Here is a 23395-nt window from a genome sequence, read left to right as displayed (position 1 = left end):
CTGGGTTCAATTCCCAGCACACACATGACAACTCACAACAACTGTAGCTCCGATTCTAGGAGATCTGATGCCCTCTTCTGGAATCTGTACGCAACAGGCAAGCACACGGTGCACAGACACACATGCAGACAAAATATCCATACACATAAAATAAAAAGAAAAATAATAAAGACAAAATAAAATAGAGTAATAAGCAAGACTCCATTCTTAAATAAAATGTTCTTTTAATAAAATACTACATACATGTAGCTTTCAAAGATGTTAGGAACAGGGAGCATGTGTGGGTGAGAATGAGAATATATGTATAATTCGTAGCAAAATAAGACATTTTGAATAAATAGCTACAACATTTTTTCTTTTTGAAGATATACTCTGCAAATCAGCAAAGGTTGGAAAACAGGCACAGGGGAGCTGGCTTTTTCTCTAAGAATGAGTTCTTGGCTGACTTGGGCTAGAGAAGGCAGTCATATTTCTGCTCCAGGAATCATGAGTAACATCGGAGTGACCTTCTGGAGAGAGGATCCTGGCTCTCCATTTGCCCTTTCGCCCAAGATTTCAGAGTTTCACTTAACCCTACAAAAAGCACCACCAAACAGTTGTCCGCAGGACATCTGAGGGTCCAGCCGCAAGGGCAGGGGACCAGTGGAGAATTCTAGGGAACGCAGACATAGGCTGAGGAGGAGACAGACCGAGAAGTTGCTGATGTGTGTGTGTTTCTGACGTACGTATGTAGTGACATAGTCACCATAGCCATTCAGGACCCAGCAGAGAGAAGCGGGAAGCAGAATTCCCGCCTTTAACTGACTGCTCATTTCTCTTTAAGGTGGTCTGCTATTATCAAGAGTGTCCTCTAAAGATTCAGACATAACATGGCTTGGCTTGTGATTTGCTCAATACAAAAAACACTTCCCCCCTACTCCTGATCCTTCTTTCTCTTCCTCACAAATGCACTGTGCTCTTTTCCCAGCTGGGGGCATCCTGCACAGGGAGAGAATTCTCAGTCAGGATCTCTGGCCTGGGATTGCTCTTCTATGTCTGACAGGAGAATGGCATGTGGGCCTTCAGGGAAAATTCCAGAATGACCCAACTTCTAGTTCTCAAGGTTTTTCTCAAACAGCCCTGTAAGCATTTAAAAATTCACCCTTTTGGTTAGGATAGCAGAGAAAGCAGGGTTACTGGGGCTGATGTGAACACTTCTGGCCTCAGGATGCCGAAGGCTTTGGTAGTCTCCAGTCCTTTGCATGGTTGTTGACTTTAAATACTAAAGCCTCCACATGCCTTACAAAGACTTCCTGTGTGTCTGGCCCAGAACCCGGGCTAGACAGTAGGGGATGAGACTGGCAGAGGCAAAGGGAACCATCGCACTCTTGCAGAAAGACAAAGCATAGAAGAGCAGTTCAATCTGGGATGGGGGTCTCAAAGTGTCAAAGAGGTGCAGGAGGACCAAGGAGGCCGCAATGCAGGCGAGGCGGAATGGGAGCGACTTGCCGAGTTTTCCCTTGCAGCTCTCCCGGTACATGCTGGAGTTGAGGGCCAGCCCCAACCCAAAGAGGGTGCCCAGGTTTTTGAAGAGGCTGGCAAAGGGCGTGGTGTCGAGGTGGACCCATTCCGGCCGCTCACACCATCTCTTGGCTTTCTCCAAGGTCCACAGAAGGTCTACCCCCAGGCCTTTCAACAGCAGGTAAAATCCAAGTGCGAAGCCAAAGAGGAAGAAGGTGATGAGGCAATATTTCTTGAGGCTGGCATTGTAGATGCCCCGGATGTGACTGAAAGTTTCAGCCACAGCAATGCCTGTGCAGGAGAAAGCACTGTGAGAAACAGAGGCGGCAAAGGGTGACAGGCCAGCATCTCACAAGGTGAAATTAAGTCACACACCAGAGTCAACAGCAGAGTGTCTTTTAGCTGGAAGAATCGCATCTCAAGCATCTTCCCACTGAATTTGGGTTTCCTGTTGTGTGTGGCATGTTTCTTTTTGCATACACTCCAGGATGGAACGCATTCCCACAGACAAGCCCATTCTTTCAGTTTTGGATTGACTTGTCTGCTTTTTATTATTTCTTGTTTGTTTGTTTTAAAATTCACCAAATCTATTTATTTGTTGGGTATGTGTATGTAAGCATGTCTGTTCGTGTGTGGGCAGGCCTACATGTGACATGGCATCTGTGTGGAGGTCAAAGGGCAAGTTACAGGAGCTGGTTCTTTCTACCATGTGGGTCCCGGTCTCAAACTCAGGTTGTCAGGCTTGGTAGCAAATGCCTTAACCCATTGAGCCATCTCATCAGACTGCTGTCACCGTTCAGTACCATCTGTTGGTAACAGTCCCTTCCACAGAAGTTAATAAGTTGTTCACTTAAACCCTTGGTCACACAGTTGATGACATTTTCCTCTCTAGCCAAAACATCCCCATTTTTGTGTGTGTGTGTGACATAGCTTCTACAAGCATATGTTCATTTACCGGGCATTTTTATTTTTATATCCACTTATTTATTTTTGGATTTTTCAAGACAAAGTTTCTCTGCGCAGCCCTGGCTGTTGGCCTTGAACTCAGAGAGTTCCGCCTGCCTCTGCCACCTGAGTGCTTAAAGGCGTGCGCCACCACCGCCCGGCTTTATTGTCACTTTTTACACATTTCATTTACCTTGTGTTTGAGTGTATGTGTGTGGGCGCACGTGCCATAGCTCACATGTGGAAATCAGAGGACAGCTAGATGGAGTTGGCTCTTTTCTGCCATGTGGGTTCCAGGGATCAAACGCAGGCCCTTGCAATGGATCTGTTCTGCCCCCTCCCCCAGCCCCAAATCTAGACTGTTTTTGTTTTTTAATGTTTAACCTCAATCCTTTCTTTCTCTTACTGACTGGATCTCAGAAAATGCACATGCACAAACACCAACTGCAGACATCTGTTAGGTCCGCAGACGGATGTATTTCAATAAGGAACTCTCTCTAGTTATTGTGCCCCGAGATGGAATGGGGGGCTGCTTCAAATTGAAGATCAATGAGAAATAAAGAAGGTAAGAAGCTTGGGGGATGGGGCTGGAGAGATGGCTCGGAGGTTAAGAGCGCTGGCTGTTCTTCCAGGGGTCCTGGGTTCAATTCCCAGCAACCCCATGAGGGCTCATGAGATCTGGTGCCCTCCTCTGGTGTGCAGGCGTATATGTAGGCGGAGCATTGCATACATGATAAATAACTAAATCTTTTTTAAAAATGAAAAAAAGAAGCTTAGGGACTTTAGGCAAGCTTGGTTGGATGAGTTAGCTTTTCTGGGATACTTTTAGTAGCTTAGCTCGGGAATGCTGTGCAAACTAATAATTTCAATTGTGTCCTTGTGTGTTTACGTGTGTGGATGCACATGTGTGTGTGAGCGTGTGCTGTGGAGACCAGAGGTCAGCCTCAGGTGTTCCTCAGGAGCATCCACTTCATTGGTTTTGTTTGTTTGTTTGTTTTATAGGGTCTGCCCCTGGAACCTGAGCCTCACCGAATGAACTCCAGGGATCCTCCTGTCTCTACCTCCCCAGCTCTGGGAACATCGGCATGCGCCACTGTGGCTGCCTTTTTTAAGTGGGTGCTGGGGGGATCAAATTCAGGTCCTCATGCTGGCTTATAGACGAAGCCACTTCCTTAGCCCCCCACCCACCCACCCTTGACTTTGAAGCCACTGAAACATTGACAGGACGCTGTGCAAGGAAGATCCAGAAGGAATAGGAAGTGAGTGGGGAAGGAGTCGGAGCTGCGGATACCTGACAAGACTCCAGCGACAACCTGGTGGGGAAAGTGAGCCGCGAGGTAGATCCGAGACAGACAGACGTTCAGCTGCACAGCCCAGTATCCTAGCCACAGGATGATGTTCAAACACCTGCAAGAGAATAGGTAACCACTTCAGAACCCAAAGGCTGGTCCTTCATCAAAGAAAACAGCCCTGGTCAGAGCGGAGGAGCCTGGCAAACCGAGGTGCTGTCAGAGGAATTTTTAGAAATTGGGAGTCCTGCTCAAAAGCTCAAAAATGTGAGGTGCTTGTGGTGGCTTGCATAAGACCTCCCCTGTATCCTCAGGCATTTGAATACTTGGTCTCCAGTTGGTGGCCCTGTTTTGGAAGGATTGGGAGGAGTGGCCTTGCCGGAGGAAGTATGTCTGTAGGGGCCAGTTAAAGCTTAAAGACTCCCGGAATGAGTGTTGAGGCCTCTCCCTTCCTGCTTCCTGCTTGTAGTTCAACATGTGAGCTCTCAGCTGTTCCGGCCTCCATGCTTCTCTGCCACGATGGATCCAACCCTCTCCCTGTGGAACCAAACCCCAAGCCCTTCTGTCTATAAGTTGCCTTGATCATGGTGTTTCCTCAAAGCAATAGAAAAGTAACTAAGAGGGGGCTGGAGAGATGGCTCAGTGGTTAAGAGCACTGGCTGCTCTTCCAGAGGTCCTGAATACAATTCCCAGCAACCACATGGTGGCTCACACCATCTGTAATGAGATCTGGTGCCCTCCTCTGGCGTGTGGGCATACAAGGAGGCAGAATGTTGTATACATAATAAATAAATAAAAATTTAAATAAAAGAAAAGTAACTAAGACTGTGCTTATGCAATTTTTTTCTTTAAAAAAACCTTTAATTTGTTATTACTGTGTTTCTGTATATGATGTGGGAGTGGAATACCTGTATGTCCCAGCGTGTGTATGAAAGCGAGACAACTTTGTGGGGCTGGCTTTCTCCCTCTGCTTTACGAGGATTGCACAGCAAGTATTTTGACCTACCGAGCCATCTCTACAGCCTGAGGGTTTTTTTTTATCTTTTATTTTTCTTGAGAAGGGTCTTATGTAGCCCTGGTGGGCTTCAAACTCACTATGTATCCAAGGTTGATCTCCAACTCCTGATCCCCCGCTTCTCAGGTGCCACCTTGCCTGGATCACTTATGTTATTTTTTTAATGTGTATATGTGTCTTGCCTGCATGTATGTTTATATACCATGAGCATGCCTTGTGTTCACAGAGGTTAGAAGAGGGAGCCAGATCTCCTGGAACTAGGATTATAGACCATTGTAAGCCACCATATGGGTGCTGGGAACTGAGCCCAGGTCCTCTGGAGAGCCTCCAGTGTTCTTAAGTGTTCTTAGTCTTTGAACCTTCTCTCTAGTCCCCCATTGTATGCATTATCTATCTATCTATCTATCTATCTATCTATCTATCTATCTATCTATCTATCATCTATCTATCTATCATCTATCTATCTATCTATCATCTATCTATCTATCATCTATCTATCTATCTATCTATCTATCTATCTATCTATCTATCATCTATCTATCTATCATCTATCTATCATCTATCTATCTATCATCTATCTGTCTATCTATCTATCATCTATCTATCCATCATCTATCTATTTATCATCTATCTATCTATCATCTATCTATCTATCTATCTATCTATCTATCTATCTATCAATCATCTATCTATCATCTATCTATCTATCTATCTATCTATCTATCTATCTATCGATTTTTGGTTTTTCGAGACAGGCTTTATCTGTAGCTTTGGACCTGTCTTGGAACTAGCTCTTGTAGACCAGGCTGGCCTCGAACTCACAGAGATCCACCTGCCTCTGCCTCCCGAGTGCTGGCATTAAAGGCGTGCGCCACCACCACCTGGCGATTAGGAACATCTTATGTCTGTTTATTTTCACCTATGAGTTGACTCCAGGCCGTTACAAAATTAGGATTTTGTTTGTTTGTTTGTTTTGTTTTTCAAGACAGGGTTTCTCTGTAGCCAAAGATTTGCACAGTCACAGCCTGACCTTTTTTCTTAAAGCTGGAGATACAGCTCAGTGATAGAGTAGCTATTCAGCATGCCCAAAGTCCCGAGTTTGAACACTGGAAGCCATAAATGAATGGATGAAATAATGAATTTAATTTAAGCTCCGTCACTCTAGCGAATGCTGCAACCCTTTAACACAGTTCTTCATATTGTGGTGATTCCCCCAATCATAACATTATTTTGTTGCTACTTCAGGACTGTAATTTTTCTACTGTTATGAATTGTAATATAAAAATCTGATATTCAATCCCAAAGGGGTCATGACCCACAGGTCATGAGAATCAATGCTCTAGATGATCTTCTGAATTCCTATTCATGGTGGCAAGCTTTATTTATTTGTCTAGGGCTACCCTAGTGGGTTCCTTCTGGCCCTAACAGTTCGTGACCCCGATGTTCACTCTTAGCATAGGGGCTACGATTCTTACTAGTGCCAGCTGCACGTGTGAGAATGGGCCGTGGGAAGTAGGAAGAACAACTGTTGGCCACAGAGTGTGCAACTTCCTGCTCATCCATATCCCCAGGGGTGAGTTCTTACCGGAATCCGTATGTTGGCCTTTTCTTTCCACGAAAGATAGCAAGGGTAGAAGTGACCATCACGTAGTATACACCTGCTGCACCCATAGCATGACCAGAAGGACTCCCTAGATGGCAGAAAAGAGGAGAATGGACTAAAGATGGAAAGGTGTCCGTGTGAGAGACTGCCAAGGTATCATCGACACATCTACCCATCCATCAGCCCATCCATTAACCACGCCTTCCATCTAACTATCCATCAACCCATCCATTAACCACGTCTTCCATCTAACTATCCATCAGCCCATCCATTAACCACACCTTCCATCTACCCATCCATCAACCCATCCATTAACCACGCCTTCCATCTACCCATCCATCAACCCATCCATTAACCATGCCTTCCATCTACCCATCCATTAACCACGCCTTCCATCTACCCATCCATCAACCCATCCATTAACCACGCCTTCCATCTACCCATCCATCAACCCATCCATTAACCATGCCTTCCATCTACCCATCCATTAACCACGCCTTCCATCTACCCATCCATCAACCCATCCATTAACCACGCCTTCCATCTAACGATCCATCCTTCTTACTCTCCACTCATTTATATATAATTCAATTATTTTACAAACTGAAGTCATACTATGTGCCAGGACTGTGCAGGAATCGGGGAGTACAGTGGAGAGGTCATCCTCTGCCTTTGTTGTTTCAGATGGTCTGGAGTTTGCACAGGAATCGGGACTTAGGTAAATTATACATCAATCTGACCACCATCAGTTCCCTTCTGTTTTCCTTCTCATGCTGCTCTGGCCATGCTGCCACCTCGATGCTTGTCTATAAACGCATCAGGCATGCTTTTCTCCCATAATTCCTCTGGTTAACTCTCTTGTCTCTTCAAGTCTTGACTTAGATTTCAGCTTTTCTCTTCTCTTTTCTTTTTTCCAGACAGAGTTTCTCTGTGTAACATCCCTGGCTGTCCTGGAACTCACTTTGTAGACCGAGCTGGCCATGAACTCACAGAGATCACCTGCCTCTGCGTACTGAGTGTTGGAACTAAAGGTGTGTGCCACCACTGCCTGGCTCATTTCACCTTTTCTTTCTTTAAAGATATAGGTGGCGCACCCCTTTAATCCCAGCACTTGGGAGGCAGAGACAGGTGGATCTCTGTGAGTTCGAGACCAGCCTGGTCTACAGAGCTAGTTCCAGGACAGGCTCCAAAGCCACAGAGAAACCCTGTCTCAAAAAAAAAAGATATATTTATTTATTTTATGTATATGGGTGCTCTATCTGCATGCACACCTGCAACCAGAGGAGGGCATCAGATCCCAGATGACTGTGAGTCATCAATGGGGTCTAAGAATTGAACTCAGAATCTCCGGAAGAGCAGCCAGTGCTCTTAACAGCTAAGTCATCTCTCCAGCCCCTAGATTTCACCTTATCAATAAGACCTACTCTGACCAATTTACAGTAGTTTCCAATTCCGAGATCTGCCACCCCTCCTAGACAGAACGATGGTTTTCCAACTGCTGTGAGCTTAGTTGTAGGTTGTCCTTAACTCTCAGCTTTTTGTGGGCATGCTTTGAGCTGAAGACAGTCACCTTGGTCAAGGTTACCCCGTATGCCTAGGTATAGCCTGTATCCCATAATTGAAATGTATTAAAAGACATCTCCAGTTTGAGAGCTCCTTGTGGAGTCAAGGGAGAATTAGTCCCACCTGGACTTCTTCATCTGCCCATCAACACATCCCTACCCCTGCACAACTGTAGCTCTGGAGAGTTATCAGCTGCTCTCTCATCTCCACTCCAGTCAGCATTCCAGGAAATCTCATGGACAAACTCTCTCTCCTCTCTTATTAAAAAAAATTATGTGTGTGTATGTTTCCCCTGCATGAATGTCTGTTTTCCATGTGCATGAAGTATTCATAGAAGCACTGGATCCCCTGAAATGGAACTTACAAATATCTGTGAGATGCCATGTGGATGCTGGGAATTGAACCTGGGTTTTTTTTTTTTTGAAGAGTAGCTAGTGTTCTTAACTGCATTAGCATCTCTCCAACCTCCTCTTCTCTCTTCCCTTTCTTCTTTTGGCACTCAAATAATCATATTCTAATATTCTGTTTTACTGATTTACTATGATTTTTGTATACTGACACAAAGCCCCCTTCAAATTTCAGCTCTTTGTCCAGGACATTTGTTTTGTTCATCAGCAAAGGAATCTCAGGCATCTAGAACAGGGCTTGGGACATGGTAGATGCTTCTAGCAGAAGGCAAGGAAAGGGATCTTGAGGAAGGGATGGTAGCACTGAGACTTTTTGGGAAGGACTTACTGGATATTTCTAATACAAAAAAAAAGTTGTCATTTGACCTAACAATTCCTATCTGGCTATAACTAACAAATCACAGGTGGGTCCGGGGATGCAGTTCCGTTGATAGAGTACTTGCTAGCATGCACAGAATCCTGGCACATCTGCTGTCTCAGGAGGGTTGGGGAGGCAGAAAGATCAGAAGTTCAAGGTCCTCTTCAATTACGTAGTGAGTTTAGGACTAGTTGGCCTGTTTGAGAAACTACTTCATAATAAAGAAACAACCTTGTGTAGCTACAAATATTCTCCAATCTTCTGGTCCCCCTGGACTGGTTTCTCTCCACCTACCAGGTCCTGCTCAGGAGCTCCTGAAGTCTCTTATGAAATAACCACTCTGAGGCTTAATAGTAATTACATAGTCTTTGGCCTATATTAGCTCAGGCTTCTTATTAACTAACTCTTACATCTTATATGAATTCATTTCTATTATTTTGTATTTTACCAAAAACTCACGGATTGTTACCTATTGCTTCTTGGGCAGCTACATGGTGTCTGCCTGACTCTGCCTTCTTTCTCCCTACATTCAGTTTAGTTTTCCCACCTCCCTATATTCTGCCCTGCCATAGGTCAAAGTGGCTTCTTTATTAACCAGTGGTAATAAAACAGTCATATCATACAGAGGGGAATCCCATATCAACCCTGTTATGGAATAATCTTTTTGTACACTATGAGGATGTGTTTTTGCCAAGGCACCTTCTGATTTGGTTTAATAAAAGGCTGACTCTGATAGTTAGGCAGAAAGAGGTTAGGCAGGAGAGACAGACTAAGAGAACGCTGGGAAGAAGAAGGGCAGAGTCACGAGGAGTCACAAGGAGACAGAAGCGAGAACAACATGCTGTGCTGAAAAGAGTGCCATCGTGTGGTAGAGTGTAGATAAGAAATAGGGGTTAATTTAAGATGTAAGAGCTAGTTAGTAATAAGCCTAAGCTATCAGATGAGCATTTACAACTAATAAGTTCAGCTGGCAGGACAGAGCTGACTGGCAGAACAGAAGAACTCCACCTCCCCAACCTCCCCAAAATAAGACAAAAACCTTGGGTAGCTTAAAGGATGGGAGAGTCATCTTAGAGGACCACGTTCACTAGGCCAGGCTGCTGGGAGGGACAATAAGGCCTCAGGCTTCTATCAATCACTTTCACCTCTCTGGATACAGGACTATGACTCAGTTACTCTAACTAGTCTTTTGCTTGTGGGTGTGGCCCGGCCTCTCTTGGACTAGGAACTTTAATTCTGGAAGTGTCACTCAGATTTCCCCACTAGCAGTGGAAGGCCCTGCTGCTGTGAATTAAGGTGATATCGCACTAATGGAAGACAGATTGAATTGTGATAAAAGAATGAAGCAATGGATGTCCTCAGACCCCCCCCCCCCCCGCAAGGTCAGCATCATCTGCAAAGGATGTTGGGGCATGCCTATGAAGAACAATGTCCACCTCACCTCAGTGAGGGCTGGGACTCTCACCTGGTCCAGTCTCACAGGTGACAGGGAACTGTTTTATCAGTGGCACTGAGGTGTTGCTGTAGTAGTCCGTGTCCAGGACCCACCAGTATGGGCGCTGTCCAAAAAGAATCCTGTGGAAAGTAGAACCAGTGTCTGAGTGACTCCGTGCATGATTTAGCTGGAAGCCCACACTTTCAAAGAGGAAGAAGCTGGCGTGTTTATCCCCTTTGGAGGTATGTATCTCCCTTTGCCTGGGAGAGTGCCTGGGAGGACTTTGTGTGACACAGTAGATAACTTTAGAAAGAAAATCTTTTTTGAGAAAGGGCTTCTCTGTGTAACAGCCCTGGTTGTCCTGGAACTTGCTTTGTAGACCAGGTTTTGAATTCAGAGATCCACCTGCCTCGGTCTCGCGAATGCTGGGGTTAAAGGCGTGCACCACCACCACCTGGCAAGTTCTGAAATTTTGACAGGTGAACGTATTATTTATTCAAACATAAACAAGTAGCTTCCAAAATCAGATGTAGTAGTGGGCTTAGCTATTTAGAAGGCTGATGCAGGAGAATCACTTCAGACCAAGACTTTGGGGCTAGCCTAGGCAACACAGCAAGGTCCTGCTCCCTCCCTTTCTCTCTCCTTTGCCATTCCCTCAAACTCTCTAATGTGTGTGTGCCCAAGGGTGTGAAGGTCAGAGGACAACCTCCAAAAGGCCATCTGTCTCCTTGACATGAGGTCTGTCACTGACCTGAAGCTCACCAATCAGGGTAGATTAGCTGCAGGGTTCCACCTGTGTGGTGGTTGGACTAGGTATGCCCCCCCCCCCATAGATTCATGTATTTAAATGCTTGGCACATAGGAATGGCCCTATTAGGAGGCGTGGCCTTGTTGGAATAGGTGTGGCCTTGTCGGAGGAAGTGTGTCACTCTTGGGGCAGGCTTTGAGGTCTCAAATGCTCAAGCTATGCCCGGTGTGGTGTACAGTCTCCTGCTGCCTGGGAATCAAGATGTAGAACTCTCAGCTCCTTCTCCAGCACTATGCCTGCCTGCATGCCGCCATGCTTGTCATCATGACGATAATGGGCTAAACGTCTGGAACTGTGAACCAGTGCCGCTTGAATGTGTTCCTTTAGAGAGTTGCTGTGGTCATGGTGTCTCTTCACAGCAGTAAACACCCTAAGACAGCCTGTCCTCACCTCCCCGGTGTTGGGGTTACAAATGCATGCCACCAAGCCCAGCATCTCCACATGGGTTCTGGAGACTGAACTGAGGTCCTTGGGTTTATAAGACAAACATTTACTGACTGGGCCGCCCCTCACCTTGATCAGCATGTTTGAGGCCCTACTTTCAGTCTGGAACCCAATTTGTTCTTCTCTTAAGAACTTTTACTATGTATGGCTAAGGAATATGAGAAGCAGAAGCAGGTATGAAGAATCTCCAGGAGAGAGCCAACAAGATGTCTGGCAAGTAAAGACACTTGCCCCTATACATGGCAACCTGAGCTGTATCCTTGGTAACCACATAGTAGAAGGAAAGAATAGATTCCTGCAGGCTGTCCTCTGACCTAAAACTGCATGCTGAGGCATGCATGCATGCAACACACACACACACACAGACTCATACACACCAGGCAGGGAGGCACACATCTGTAATCCTAGCTCTTGTCTGATAGAAGAGAAGGATTAAAAATTCACAGTGATCTTCAGTTACTTACTGAATTTCAGGTCAACCGATGTCGCATGAATCCTTGACTCAAAAACAAAGCGAAGAATTCCCTGCGACAGGGTATAGTTGAACACCTATCTCCTCCGGGCCCCCTGGAACCTGAGGCTTGAGGATTACAAGCTGGAGGCCTGTCCATGCCATGCTGTAAGAGACCTTGTCCTTTAAGAAGAAAATCCCACGGGGGTGAGGCTACAGCTTAGTGATAAAGAGTGCATATAAGACTCTGACCTGAATTCAGCCTCTAGAATTCAAGAACAAACAAACTAGGCATGGCGGCTCACACTTGTAATCCCAGCACTTGGGAGGAGGTGTGAGTCAAGACCAGGCTGGACTATTTAATAAATTCCAGGGTAGCCTGGGCTACAGAATGAGATAATTCCTTGTCATTGAGTATTTCCCTCAGGTCCCATCTTAAAAAAAAACAATGAAAAGCCAGGCATGTTGGCACACGCCTTTAATCCCAACACTTGGGAGACAGAGGCAGGAGGATCTCTGTGAGTTTGAAGCCAGCCTGGTCTACAAGAGCTAGTTCCAGGAAAGGCACCAAAGATACACGGAGAAACCCTGTCTCAAAAAACAAGCAAAACAAACAAACAAATAAACAAAAAGTCCACAAGCAAAGCAGGAAACCAGGGGCTGGGAGATATCTCAGAAGGTCAAGAACCTGCTATAAAAACAGGAGGCCCTGAATTCCATCACCAGAACTGATAAAAACAACAACAAAACAAAACAAACAAGCAAAAACAACAACAAAAACCCAAAACCTAGGCGTGTTGGTGTACACCAGTGGCCACACAAGCCAGTGGATCCCCGGGGTCTACTCAGCAAGCTCCAGTCCAGACACAGACCCTGACTCAGAAAGTTTCTGAGGAATGACTGCTCGGGCCTCCACAAACACAGGCACATACATGTACACATGTGCCCATGTCTACACACACACATCACCTAGTAACAGACACAGACAATTCTATGAATGGGGAAGCTGGTCCTCTTCATTTTGTTGAGGAAACAGGCCAAACCAGCATTCATTGATTCTTTTCAAACAAGAAGCATCAGTAGCTTAGATATTACCATGACAGGAAAATTTACACAACAGTGCCTGGCCGGTGTTGGAAGTCAGGGTTGTCTCATCCCCACCACTAGCTGTAACTTAGTTCTTCAGAGCACTGGCAGCCTCTGCTCTGCAGGAACCGTGTTCCTCCCACCGGTGAACTCTTAGCCTTGCTCTCTGGCCTGTAACATAAATAGCATCTCCACAGAAAAGCCCAAGGCCTGGACTGAGGGCGCTACTCAGTGATAGAACACGTGCATGCATGCGCGCGCACACACACACCCACCACACACACACACACACACACACACAGAGCCTGGCACATAGTAACTACTCAATAAATGCCCACTGTTGTGATTATTATTAAGATTCTGGAGAGAGTCAAAATTTTACAGACTCTGAAACAGAGGCTCAGAGAATTCATGCAACTTTCCAAGGATGTACAGTTGCAAGGTGGTAGAGCCAGGTCCTGGCTCCCTGGGTTACTTCTCACTGCCTAACCAAAAGGTTAAGAGCCACTGGCTTCCTCTTCCCAGCCTCCCTGCTTCTTTCCCACATCCATTCCTACAGTGACCATCCTTCCTCAAAGTAGTAAAACCTGCGTGCAGGGGCTGGAGATGCGGCTCAGTGGGCCCAGTCAAGCATCATGAACATGCTTTGAACATGCTATCATGCATAGAGCCCCAGGTTCAATCGCCAGAATGCTAACCTGCACGTGGGCGGGGCGGGTGCTCACACCTGTAATCCCAGCGTTCAGGAGGAGAGATAAGAGGAATTCAAGGTCATTCACTATCTCTTGCCTAGTAAGTTTGAGGCCAGCCTGGGCTACACAAGACCCTATCTTAAAGTAATAAAGTATAACAAAGACTTCACTCGGACTTTTCATTTAATTCAGCTGTCTTTCCGCTCCTGCAGGTCAGATAAAATAGACTTTTCCCTATTCCTAGGCCCTGGTGGGATTCCTGCCATCTTTTTTCTTTCTGCTGACACTCTCAAGTCAAGGGAGGTCTAGCCTGTGGCTTGGTATGGAGTGCCCCTGCTGGAGGACAGCTATTTCTAGCAAGAATACAGCCTCTTTCCCTGCCAAGCACCCCTTCACATGGTTCTTACCACTTAAAGACGAGGTTGATCCAGTCCCCCACCACTGCCACCCAAAGGAGCTTGATGCCCACAGTCTCTCGAAGATGGAACCAGATAGGGAAGAGGACATAGAAGGCATTCCTGAGGTCAGCGATCACAGACACTAAGATGAACCAGTCCTGGGAGTCTTTGTAATTCACTTGGAGGTAGCGGGTCGACTGGATCCCAAAGTCGTGGAGAACGTTCATTCCCTCCTCCATCCTCACTCCTCTGGTACCGCAGGAAGCTGGCAGCTGAGCCCGTGCAGTGAGCCCAAGCTTGATGGTGATTGCTCTGCTATCAGTTTGCGCCTTGCCCCTGTTTTATATGCCCTGGATTCGTCTGTAGGTCAACCCAGCCCTGATCTTTGGACTCGAAAACCACTTTTGTCTAAAATCTATTGATCAAAGGTGCATCATCAGTAGGTTGATGCAAGCGTGTTCAGGGTGATTTACGTAAAATAGCAAAACAGGCACACAAAAACAGCCTGATCTGTCATTGGCAGGGCCAATCATTAACTTGGGCACACGCTTGACAGTGCTGGGGGCTGTCCTCCTTCCTGGCCCCTGAAGCCAGGCCAGAGGCTCGGGGCAGAGTCTGTTGCCACCATGGCTCCTGCAAGTAAGTGCCTCTGCCTTTTGAAGTCTGCAGCAGCATTCCTCTGGAGCCAAAGGGAAGTTCGCTGCTGTGGGGGCTGACGTTTTAAGTTATTAATTTAAAATATCTAACAGCAGGTTCTGCTGTCCTGGGAACTGTCACTCTGCTGGCCTTTCGCCAACTTCATGTGGGCCCGGGGTCTACCTCTGGATCGGGATGCCAACACTCTTTCCAATATTGATTTTTATATTTCTTAGGGCAAGTAAACAATCGTTTAAAATGTTTTTTACTTACATGTGTATGAGAGAGAGAGAGAGTGTGTGTGTGTGTACATGTGTGTGTGTGTGACAAAGTATGTGTGTCCAGATAAGAGGATGACTTTCAGGTCTCTCCTCCCACCATGTGAGGACTGGGACTTGAACTCAGGTCCTCGGGGTTGGCGGCAAGCACTTTTACCTGTTTCCCTGATGAGACATCTTGTCCAGCCTCAGGGCAATCATTTTTTTAATGCAGTGATTAACTCATCGGATTATCTTAAAACTAAGCTCTTTTGAATTTTAAGACTTTTTTTATCACTTGTAGGTGTGTTGTTGGAAATCCAATATAGGGCCTCAAGCATGCTACACAATACAGGGCCTCTGAGCTACGCCTCCGGCCCTTTAATTGATAAACAATAACACCAGAATGAACACGGGACTCTAAGTAGGAATCGGCAACTGGAGACTGGGAGAAAAAGTTAGGCACTTTGTCTTTGATGCCGGATCTGCTTCTCGGGCTTTGAAATGACTACATACGAAAGGATAAACATGGTCTTATCCCGTCTCCCAGGTGCTGGACGACAGGTATGCCCTGCCATGCCCCATTTACGTGGTGCTGGGTCTCCAACCCAGGGCTTCATGCACGCTTGCTGCTTACTCCAGTAGGTGTGCTAAGTCTTTGCCTCATCCTAGTTATGTTTGGAAAAAAGGCTTTAGAGCCAGGTATGGTGGCATGTGTGTTTAATCCCAGCACTCAGGAGGCAGAATCCAGGGGGATCTCTGTGAGCTCAAGGCACAGCTTGGTCTGAGTATCGAGTTCCAAGACAGTCAGGACTACATAGAGAGACCACATCTCAGAAGAAAGAAAAAGAGAGAAAGAGAGAGACAGAGAGACAGAAAGGGAGAAAGGGAGAAAAAGAGAGAGAGAAGGGGAAGAAAGAGAAAGAGAGAGAGAGAGGCAAAAAGAGGGAGGAAGGAAGGGAGGAAGGGAGAAAAAGGAGAGAGAATGGGAGAGAAAGAGAAAAGAAAGAAAAGGGGCTTTAGTATCTTGCTTATTCTTTCATATATCATATACAATCATCCTGAAAGCAAGGGACAGAGCAAAAACCTTACTTTTGGATCACAGAGGACTCAGGGAAGTGGCAGACTCATGCATTTTTCAAGAAATTCAGAGTTCCTAAATCTGCAGAGAAAGCCGACAGCACGCCATGCTAGAAGTGATGGGCACATCTCACAGGGCATGCGCTTTGGACCTGGAGGCGAGATCTGGCACGGTCTCAGCTCTGCCGACAAAGATTGCGGCTCTCTCTAGCAGACTCTGATTGCCCTACCCATATTGTCTCTAACCTGGAGAGAGGGTGAGGTGGCATTGTATCCTCTACTGTCAGGACTTTGGGGGTCATAGTGGGTGTGTCTCACTAGAAGAGGCAGCTTCTTCCCTTTACCAGGTAAGTCTTCCTAGAGAGTATCGAGTATCCGTTGTAGTGATCCTAGGACTGGAGTTTCTGTGGATTGAGGAGAGTTGAGGACAAACAGGGCAGATTCTCTGACGAAGCATCCAGAGGTCACTGTCTGGGTCCCTGTAGGGTGAGGAGTCGGGATCTCTGTGTCAGGCGGGGTTCTGTCATGTGATCAGCTTATGGAGCACGGACTGAGAGCGCTATCTTCAGAGGAACTCCGGGAGAATGCTCGCCCGTGCTGATAAGGGTTCGGAGCGGGGTTGATGTCCTGTTCTGAGCATGCAGAGACTGTGGGAGGCTCTGCTGCAGCCTGCCTGCTATGTTGCGTGTGAGTGTTTGCGTGTGTGTGTGTGTGTGTGTGTGTGCGCGCGCGCGCGCTCTGGATTACATGATGAGGCTGTTTCCTAGACCTCATCTTTGACCTCCCAGCTCTTTCTTGCTGCTTCCAGCAAATTTTTATCGTGCTCAGAAAGAGGTAAAGACCAGAGAGCCCCAGCTGGAAAACGGAGGGAAGAGGCAACTGTGGGTCCTCCAAGGTCTTGGGCATCACCAGAGGCAAATACTGTGGACAGAACACTTGTTTTTCTGGAGGTCTTGCTAAGCGTCTAGTTGGTTAAGGAATTGTCTAAACTGCTATGACCATAATCCCAGCAGGAGGTGACCCCAGGAGGCTGGCAGTTCAAGACCTGCTTGGTCTATACAGTGAGACTCCGTCTCAAAAGAACAAATTACCTAAGGGGTGGGAGGATAACTCAGCAGTTTAACGGTGGCACGTGTGAGATTCTGGGTTTGATCACCAGCGCCACCGTAAAGAAAAATCTCTCTCCAAAGAAAGAACCTCACCTTCTCCCTCTCATTAGCTTTTTTTTTTTTTGGTTTTTCGAGACAGGGTTTCTCTGTAGCTTTGGAGCCTGTCCTGGAACTCCCTTTGTAGGCTAGCCTCGAACTCACAGAGATCCTCCTGCCTCTGCCTCCCAAGTGCTGGGATTAAAGGCGTGTGCCACCACTGCCAGGCCCTCTCATTAGCTTTTAAATTTTTTTTAATTGATTCTTTTTTCAAGATTAATTTTTCGAGACCAGCCTGGTCTACAAGAGCTAGTTCCAGGACAGGCTCCAAAACCACAGAGAAACCCTGTCTCGAAAAACCAAAAAAAAAAAGATTAATTTTTAATTATGTTTGTGTGTGTGTGTGTCTGTCTGTGGTTGTGTGTGTGTGGAGGTGGAGTTACCGGCAGCTGTGGGCCACCATGTGGGTCCTGGGAACTGAACTGGAGTCCTCTATAGGAATAGAACATGCTCTCAGCCACTGAGCCATCTCGCTAGCCCCCTCCTTTTAATTCTTGCCATTTTTATTTTTAAACAATTCTCCAGTTTAACTTAACCAACATTTCCCAAGCTTCACGCTCCACCGACCGACCCACAGGCATTCCAAACTAAATCCTGGCTGATCTCTGGGGCACTGGTGGTCTACTGGGGGGCGGGGCAGGGAGCCAGACCTAGCCACCAAAACTGAGTGCTCTTTGTATTGAAATAGTCTCTTATTTGTACAAATGCCGGTGAACCCCTTATGGGTCCTCAATGGTGAAGACTCTGAACATATCAATGCTAACTGGGGGGTTCCAGGGAAAGCTGAGAAATGCCAAGGATGGAAAATGGCTTGGCCCTTTCTTTGTGAGGTATACTAACCAGCAGAGACACGGGACAGTTTTTCTACAGACACCCAGAAGTTTGGGAAGAAAATGAAGGAAAGGGGCCAGAAATGACAGTCTGACCTAGCGCAGTGCCATGGCTGCCACTGTCTCAAGTGAGGTTGACTCATTCCTTCAGGTCTATTTGCCAACAGGAGAGCCAAGAGAGGAAGGAGTGTGTTCACCATACACATCGGCCGAAATTGTGTACTACCAAAAAGAAACTCTAGGTGTTTTTTTTTTTTTTTTTTTTTTTTTGAAGCTGAATCTTGTATTATTCTGGCTTGGCTCTGGGCTCTATTGAGAGAGGGGCTTCTTTTACTTTGCTGGTAAGTCTTGCTTACAAACTGTAGCCAGGATACAGCTCATAGCTTTCTGACCTGAAGGGTGTGGGTCAAAACTGCAAGATAAACAGTTCTGTGTGCCTGCGTTTTAAAACAAAGTCTGCAGCCAAGCCTGACCTTAAATTCTATCTGTAGCCAAGAATGACCTTGGGTGACCTCCAACCTCCTGAGGGCTAGGATTAGTTTTGGATCACCACTCCTGGTTTGTGGCAAGCTGGGCATGCACACTTCCAAACAGGCTACAGCCCCAGCCACACTAAGTTTAATTTAATATTTTTTTCCTTTACAACTTTAGGTGAGTTTCTTTTTCCTCCCTCCTACCAAGTGATCGATGGGGGAGGTGTTTTGGGGTGGACTGTGGAAACTGGCTGGTTCAGCCGCTGTCACCTTCAGAGTGAGTGACCCAGTTCGTTCGCCAGAAAAACAAGTCGGGGATTCAGATGGAGGTGGGTTAATGATTGTTAGCCAGTGAAAAATGGCTGACTTATCGCTGGCTCAGTGAGAAAGTTCAGGTTGAGGACCTTGAACTGTACACCTGTTGACCAGGCAGCAAGAGCCTGGCTCTCAGGAAGGGCTGGACATTTTGTCCACTGAGAAATTCCCCAAAGGCTTTTTGCTCCATGGCAAACAACTAAGAGCCCACTTCTCTTTCTGCTCCCTTCCTCCTGCCAGTCCAGCAGCTGCCTTCTCTCCAAATTAAGACCCCTTCCCGCACAGAAGTGGGTGTTTCTGCCAGGACAATCCCTTGGGGACAGATGGCAGACTCTTTTCTCATTCCCAGCACAACCTTTGGTGATGCCAAACCCTTCCAGTAGGTAGGAAACATTCTTCCTGTCAAATTTAGTCCTTCCTGCTAGCTGTGGAATTTGGCCGGTGGTGAACTGCAGGGGATCTCTTCCCTCCTTGAGCATGCTCCACCCTCTGGAAGTGTCTCCCGTGCAGCAGACATTGTTAGAACCCAGGGCATTGACATACACTTGCACAGCTGCAGCAAGCCCTCTGCCACGGAGCTAAAGAGAAGATAAATAGCCTTCCTGTGTGAAAAGCCAAAATCCTCTCAGCGGGGTGTGAAGGCCTGCATCTCTAGTCCAGCAACTCTGGAGTCTGAGGCAGCCGGAGTGCCTGAGGGCAAACAGCTCTGGAGCAGCCTGAGTAGGAAGTCCCCGTCTCTGAGGGAGGAGAAACAAAACAAACAAATAAGCCCCCCCCCCCACCACCACCACCACAACAAAAAACCCCTAATGATTCAGGGCGAGAGGACTAAGCAGGTAAAAGTGACCCTGACCGCTGCCAAGTCTGAGGACCTGAGTTCAAATCCCCAGGACTCACATGGTGGCAAAAGAAATCTGGCCATGAAATGCTGTTCACAAGCATCCCCCCCCCCACACACAATAAAGAAATGTATTTTAAAAAATGAATTCACACCAGACTGTGGTAGCGCACACCTTCAATCCCAGCACACAAGAAGTAGAGGCAGGCAGATCTCTGTGGAGTCCGAGGCCAGCCTGGTCTACAGAGCTAGTTCCAGGACAGCCAAGGCTACCCAAAGAAACCCTGTCTTGAAAAGCAAAACAAACAAAAAAGAATTCACACAGTTAAGTAAAAAAGTACACAGGTCTAAGTAAATGCCCTGTGAAGCCAGTCCTCCTTCCCTGGACACCTGGACACTAAGGCTGCTGGAAACGCCTCAGATCTCAAGGGCACGTGACGTGGCAGAAGCCCCTACCTGGCACCTGCCCTGCACAGTGAGCTTTCTGTGCCCCCAGCTCTATCCATGTGACCTTTCATCAATTCCCCCCAAAGCTGGGAACGCTCCATCTCTAGCAGACACCCCCTTCTTATGAAACCCTCCCTCCTGCTCTTTTCCCGGAGGCCACCCGGGGACATTATTAGGAAATGAGTAGCTGAGGACCGTTTTAACACCCCCACCACCCAGAGAGTTCTCTGAGGCTTGGACAGGAAGAGGTGAGGTCCCCAGTTGTCATAAAAACAAGCAGTGAAGCCGGGCGGTGGTGGCGCACGCCTTTAATCCCAGCACTCGGGAGGCAGAGGCAGGCGGATCTCTGTGAGTTCGAGACCAGCCTGGTCTACAAGAGCTAGTTCCAGGAGAGGCTCCAAAACCACAGAGAAACCCTGTCTCGAAAACAAAACAAAAAACAAAAAAAAAAAAAAAAAAAAAAAAAGAAAAAAAAAAAAAAACAAGCAGTGAGGTTAGGGAGCTCCTGTGAGAACAGTGGCCTGCGTGGTGCTATTTTTAGCTATGAAAACACAGCAGGACTTAGTCAGGAAGTATGGGGGGGCGGGGGCTGGCAGGTGGTTCTCCAAGTCTCCACAACACCAGGGCGATAGAGAAAGGGGACGCCAGGAGTGCCTAACCCGCCTCCCTTCTAGAAGGGCTTGCAGGGGAAGGGTGTTCCTTTTTGGTTTTCAGGTTTTAAACACCTTGGGGCTAGAATGCACTTGGCTACCATTCGGCTCAGTGATTGAGCCTTGGAGCACAAGGCAGTTTCTTGATGGGAGGGGAGTGAGTAACACTTTGTGCACCTTTTCCGGAAGGTTTGGGATGCAGAGGTCCCAAGAATCCAGGGGAACTCTCCAACCAGAAAACTCCCGACAATAAGATACCTGTTGCCAGCCGGGCGGTGGTGGCGCACTCGGGAGGCAGAGGCAGGCCGATCTCTGTGAGTTTGAGACCAGCCTAGTCTACAAGAGCTAGTTCCAGGACAGCCTCCAAAACCACAGAGAAACCCTGTCTCAAAAAGTGAAAAAAAAAAAAAAAAGATACCTGTTGCCCCCCTTTCACCATAAACCTTGATTGAGAGGGCTGGAGAGATGGCTCAGAGGTTAAGAGTATTGCCTACTCTTCCAAAGGTCCTGAGTTCAATTCCCAGCAACCACATGGTGGTTCACAACCATCTATAATGAGATCTGGTGCCCTCTTCTGGCATGCAGGCAGGCATGGAAGGAATGTTGTATACATAATAAATAAATAAATATTAAAAAAAAACCCAAAACCTTGATTGACCTTGACCTCTGCTCTATTGAAAGATTGCTTTGATGTTTTTGTTGTCACATCTCGGGGGGGGGGGGGGGGGAGCTTCATGCATCCTGCTTCCTCTCTTAATCACCTAACCATACGTGACGTGTTTGACACCATGCTTGCCACCGTGCTTGCTGTGTTCAAGGCTGCTGTCCTGAGCTCTACTCTCAGGGAGTGTCTGTCTCTAGGGAGACTCACTACCCGGAAGTCCCCCACATCCCCCACACCCATAGGTATCTGTTTCTCCTCCGGGCTCCCTGCTTTGGAAGGGAACCCTTTCTTCTTTGCCCTCCTGTGGCATCCTTGGCATCATCTCTGACAGCTCTGCATCCTCTGTGCTGTCACTCATCAAGGCCCCCGCATTTCCTACGCTTGCTTTGTTTTATTTATTGTGTCTGTGGGTGAGTGGGTGGTGTATGCATTGAGTGTGCACAGGTATGTGTGAGGGCGCACTGGCTCATACATGTGCACGTGGAGACCGCAGCTCAATGTATTCTTCCACCTTATGTTTTTATTTTTACTTAAAACATGTTTTTTTGGGTTCTATTATTTTTATTTTATGTGCCTGAGTGTTTTTGCTTGCATGTATGCATGTGCACTATGCGTGTGCCTGGTGCACACCGAGGTCAGAAGAGGACATTGAATCCCCTGGACCTGGAGTTATGGATGAGTGAGAGCTGCCAGGAGGGTGCTGGGACTAGAACCTGGGTCCTCTGCGAGAGCAGCAAAGTTTTTTAGCTGCTGTCACATCTTTCCAGCCCCTCCACCTGAGTGTTTGGGACAAGGTCCTAGTGGACCCAGGGCTTGCCAGCTTGGATAGCGTAGCTCACCCATGGGTTCCTGGGATCCATCTATATCTGTTCTGGGACCTCCGTGCTGGGATTACAGGTGAAATCTCAGCTTGTATGGATGTTGGGGACCAGATCTCAGGTTACCGTGCTGCGCATGCAAGCAGGTTACCCACTGAGCCATCTTCCACCCCTGCTTTCTCTCTTGATGCTCCGGCCAACTGTTCCACCTAGACTTCTAGCTCCTTCACCACCCGATCCATCCACACCCCTCTCACCCCTCCCCCAAGCCCTCAACTATTAGCAAGAGAGGCTTCGGATAATATAGTTCTTTTCACTCATCACCCAAAAACCATTCAGTTGCTTCCATTGCCTACAGAATGAAGTTCAAGGCCATGGTCAGATCCCGGGTTCTTTCCAGTCTCGTTCCCTGCAGTCCTTCCTTCGTGGCTCCCGCACTCCACAGACACCCATTTTGCTCTACCTTTGCTGTCTCTCTGCTCAGAATATCATCTCCTTCGTCTCCACATGCCCAGATTCTAACAGTATTGAAAGTCAAGCTAATTAAACCTTCCCAACACAGTGACCGTCACCCCTGACTAAAGAAGCTCTCTGGCCCAAACTTCCCTAGCCCATAACTGGTCCTGCCTTGGGGCTCTGGCCACACTCAAGGCCGCCGTGAGGTTGTTTTGTTCATGTCTCAATCCTTTCCCATCTGTTTTGAGCATCACGTTCAGTTTCTAAAACTGAGCTCTGCTCACCTAACAGGTACCCAGTGTGATGTGTTGTTTAGATGTGGAGAACATGCTCGTCTTAGTCCTAGCCCAGGCCCCTTTGCCCTTAACGGCATCTATCTCCTTATCAGGACGTAAAGTGTCTTTAGCCTTCAAATGTGGGTCTGGTCTTGCGACTTGCCTCGGCTAATGGGACATTGGCAAATGGGAGGCAGGAGGCTGGGGAGGCAGCTCAGTTGTAAGATGCTTGTTGGGCAAGCATGGGGACCTGAGTTCTCATCCCCAGCACACACATAGAGTCAGCAACATCGTATGCTCCTATAAGTTCCGAGCTGCAGCAGAGGCAATGAGCCCTCTAGAGCTCATTGGCCAGCTAGCCGAGCCAATTAGTGAGGTCCAATTGCAGGGAGAGACCGTGTCTCCAAAAATAAAGTGGAGGTCCAGGTAGTTGGTTTACTGGGTAAATGTGCTTGCT

At 47.2% G+C, this 23395-nt stretch overlaps 1 protein-coding gene across 1 annotated transcript; it reads right to left on the bottom strand.

Moving 5' to 3' along the window:
- Positions 1–207: 207 nt before the first annotated feature.
- Positions 208–14296, bottom strand: G6pc1 (glucose-6-phosphatase catalytic subunit 1). Its single transcript, XM_041644001.1, has 5 exons — positions 14004–14296; positions 10146–10255; positions 6335–6440; positions 3737–3852; positions 208–1791 (listed from the first exon to the last, which is right to left on the bottom strand). The coding sequence occupies exons 1-5, from the start codon at positions 14231–14233 to the stop codon at positions 1280–1282; spliced, it is 1074 nt and encodes a 357-aa protein (XP_041499935.1). The 5' UTR covers positions 14234–14296; the 3' UTR covers positions 208–1279.
- Between the last annotated feature and the right edge of the window lie 9099 nt (positions 14297–23395).

Source organism: Microtus oregoni, unplaced genomic scaffold (assembly GCF_018167655.1).
Source record: "Microtus oregoni isolate MIOR12 unplaced genomic scaffold, Mior012 000091F_ref0000469, whole genome shotgun sequence".
NCBI classification, from domain to species: domain Eukaryota; kingdom Metazoa; phylum Chordata; class Mammalia; order Rodentia; family Cricetidae; genus Microtus; species Microtus oregoni.
This window is presented reverse-complemented; position numbering and strand designations above follow the sequence as displayed.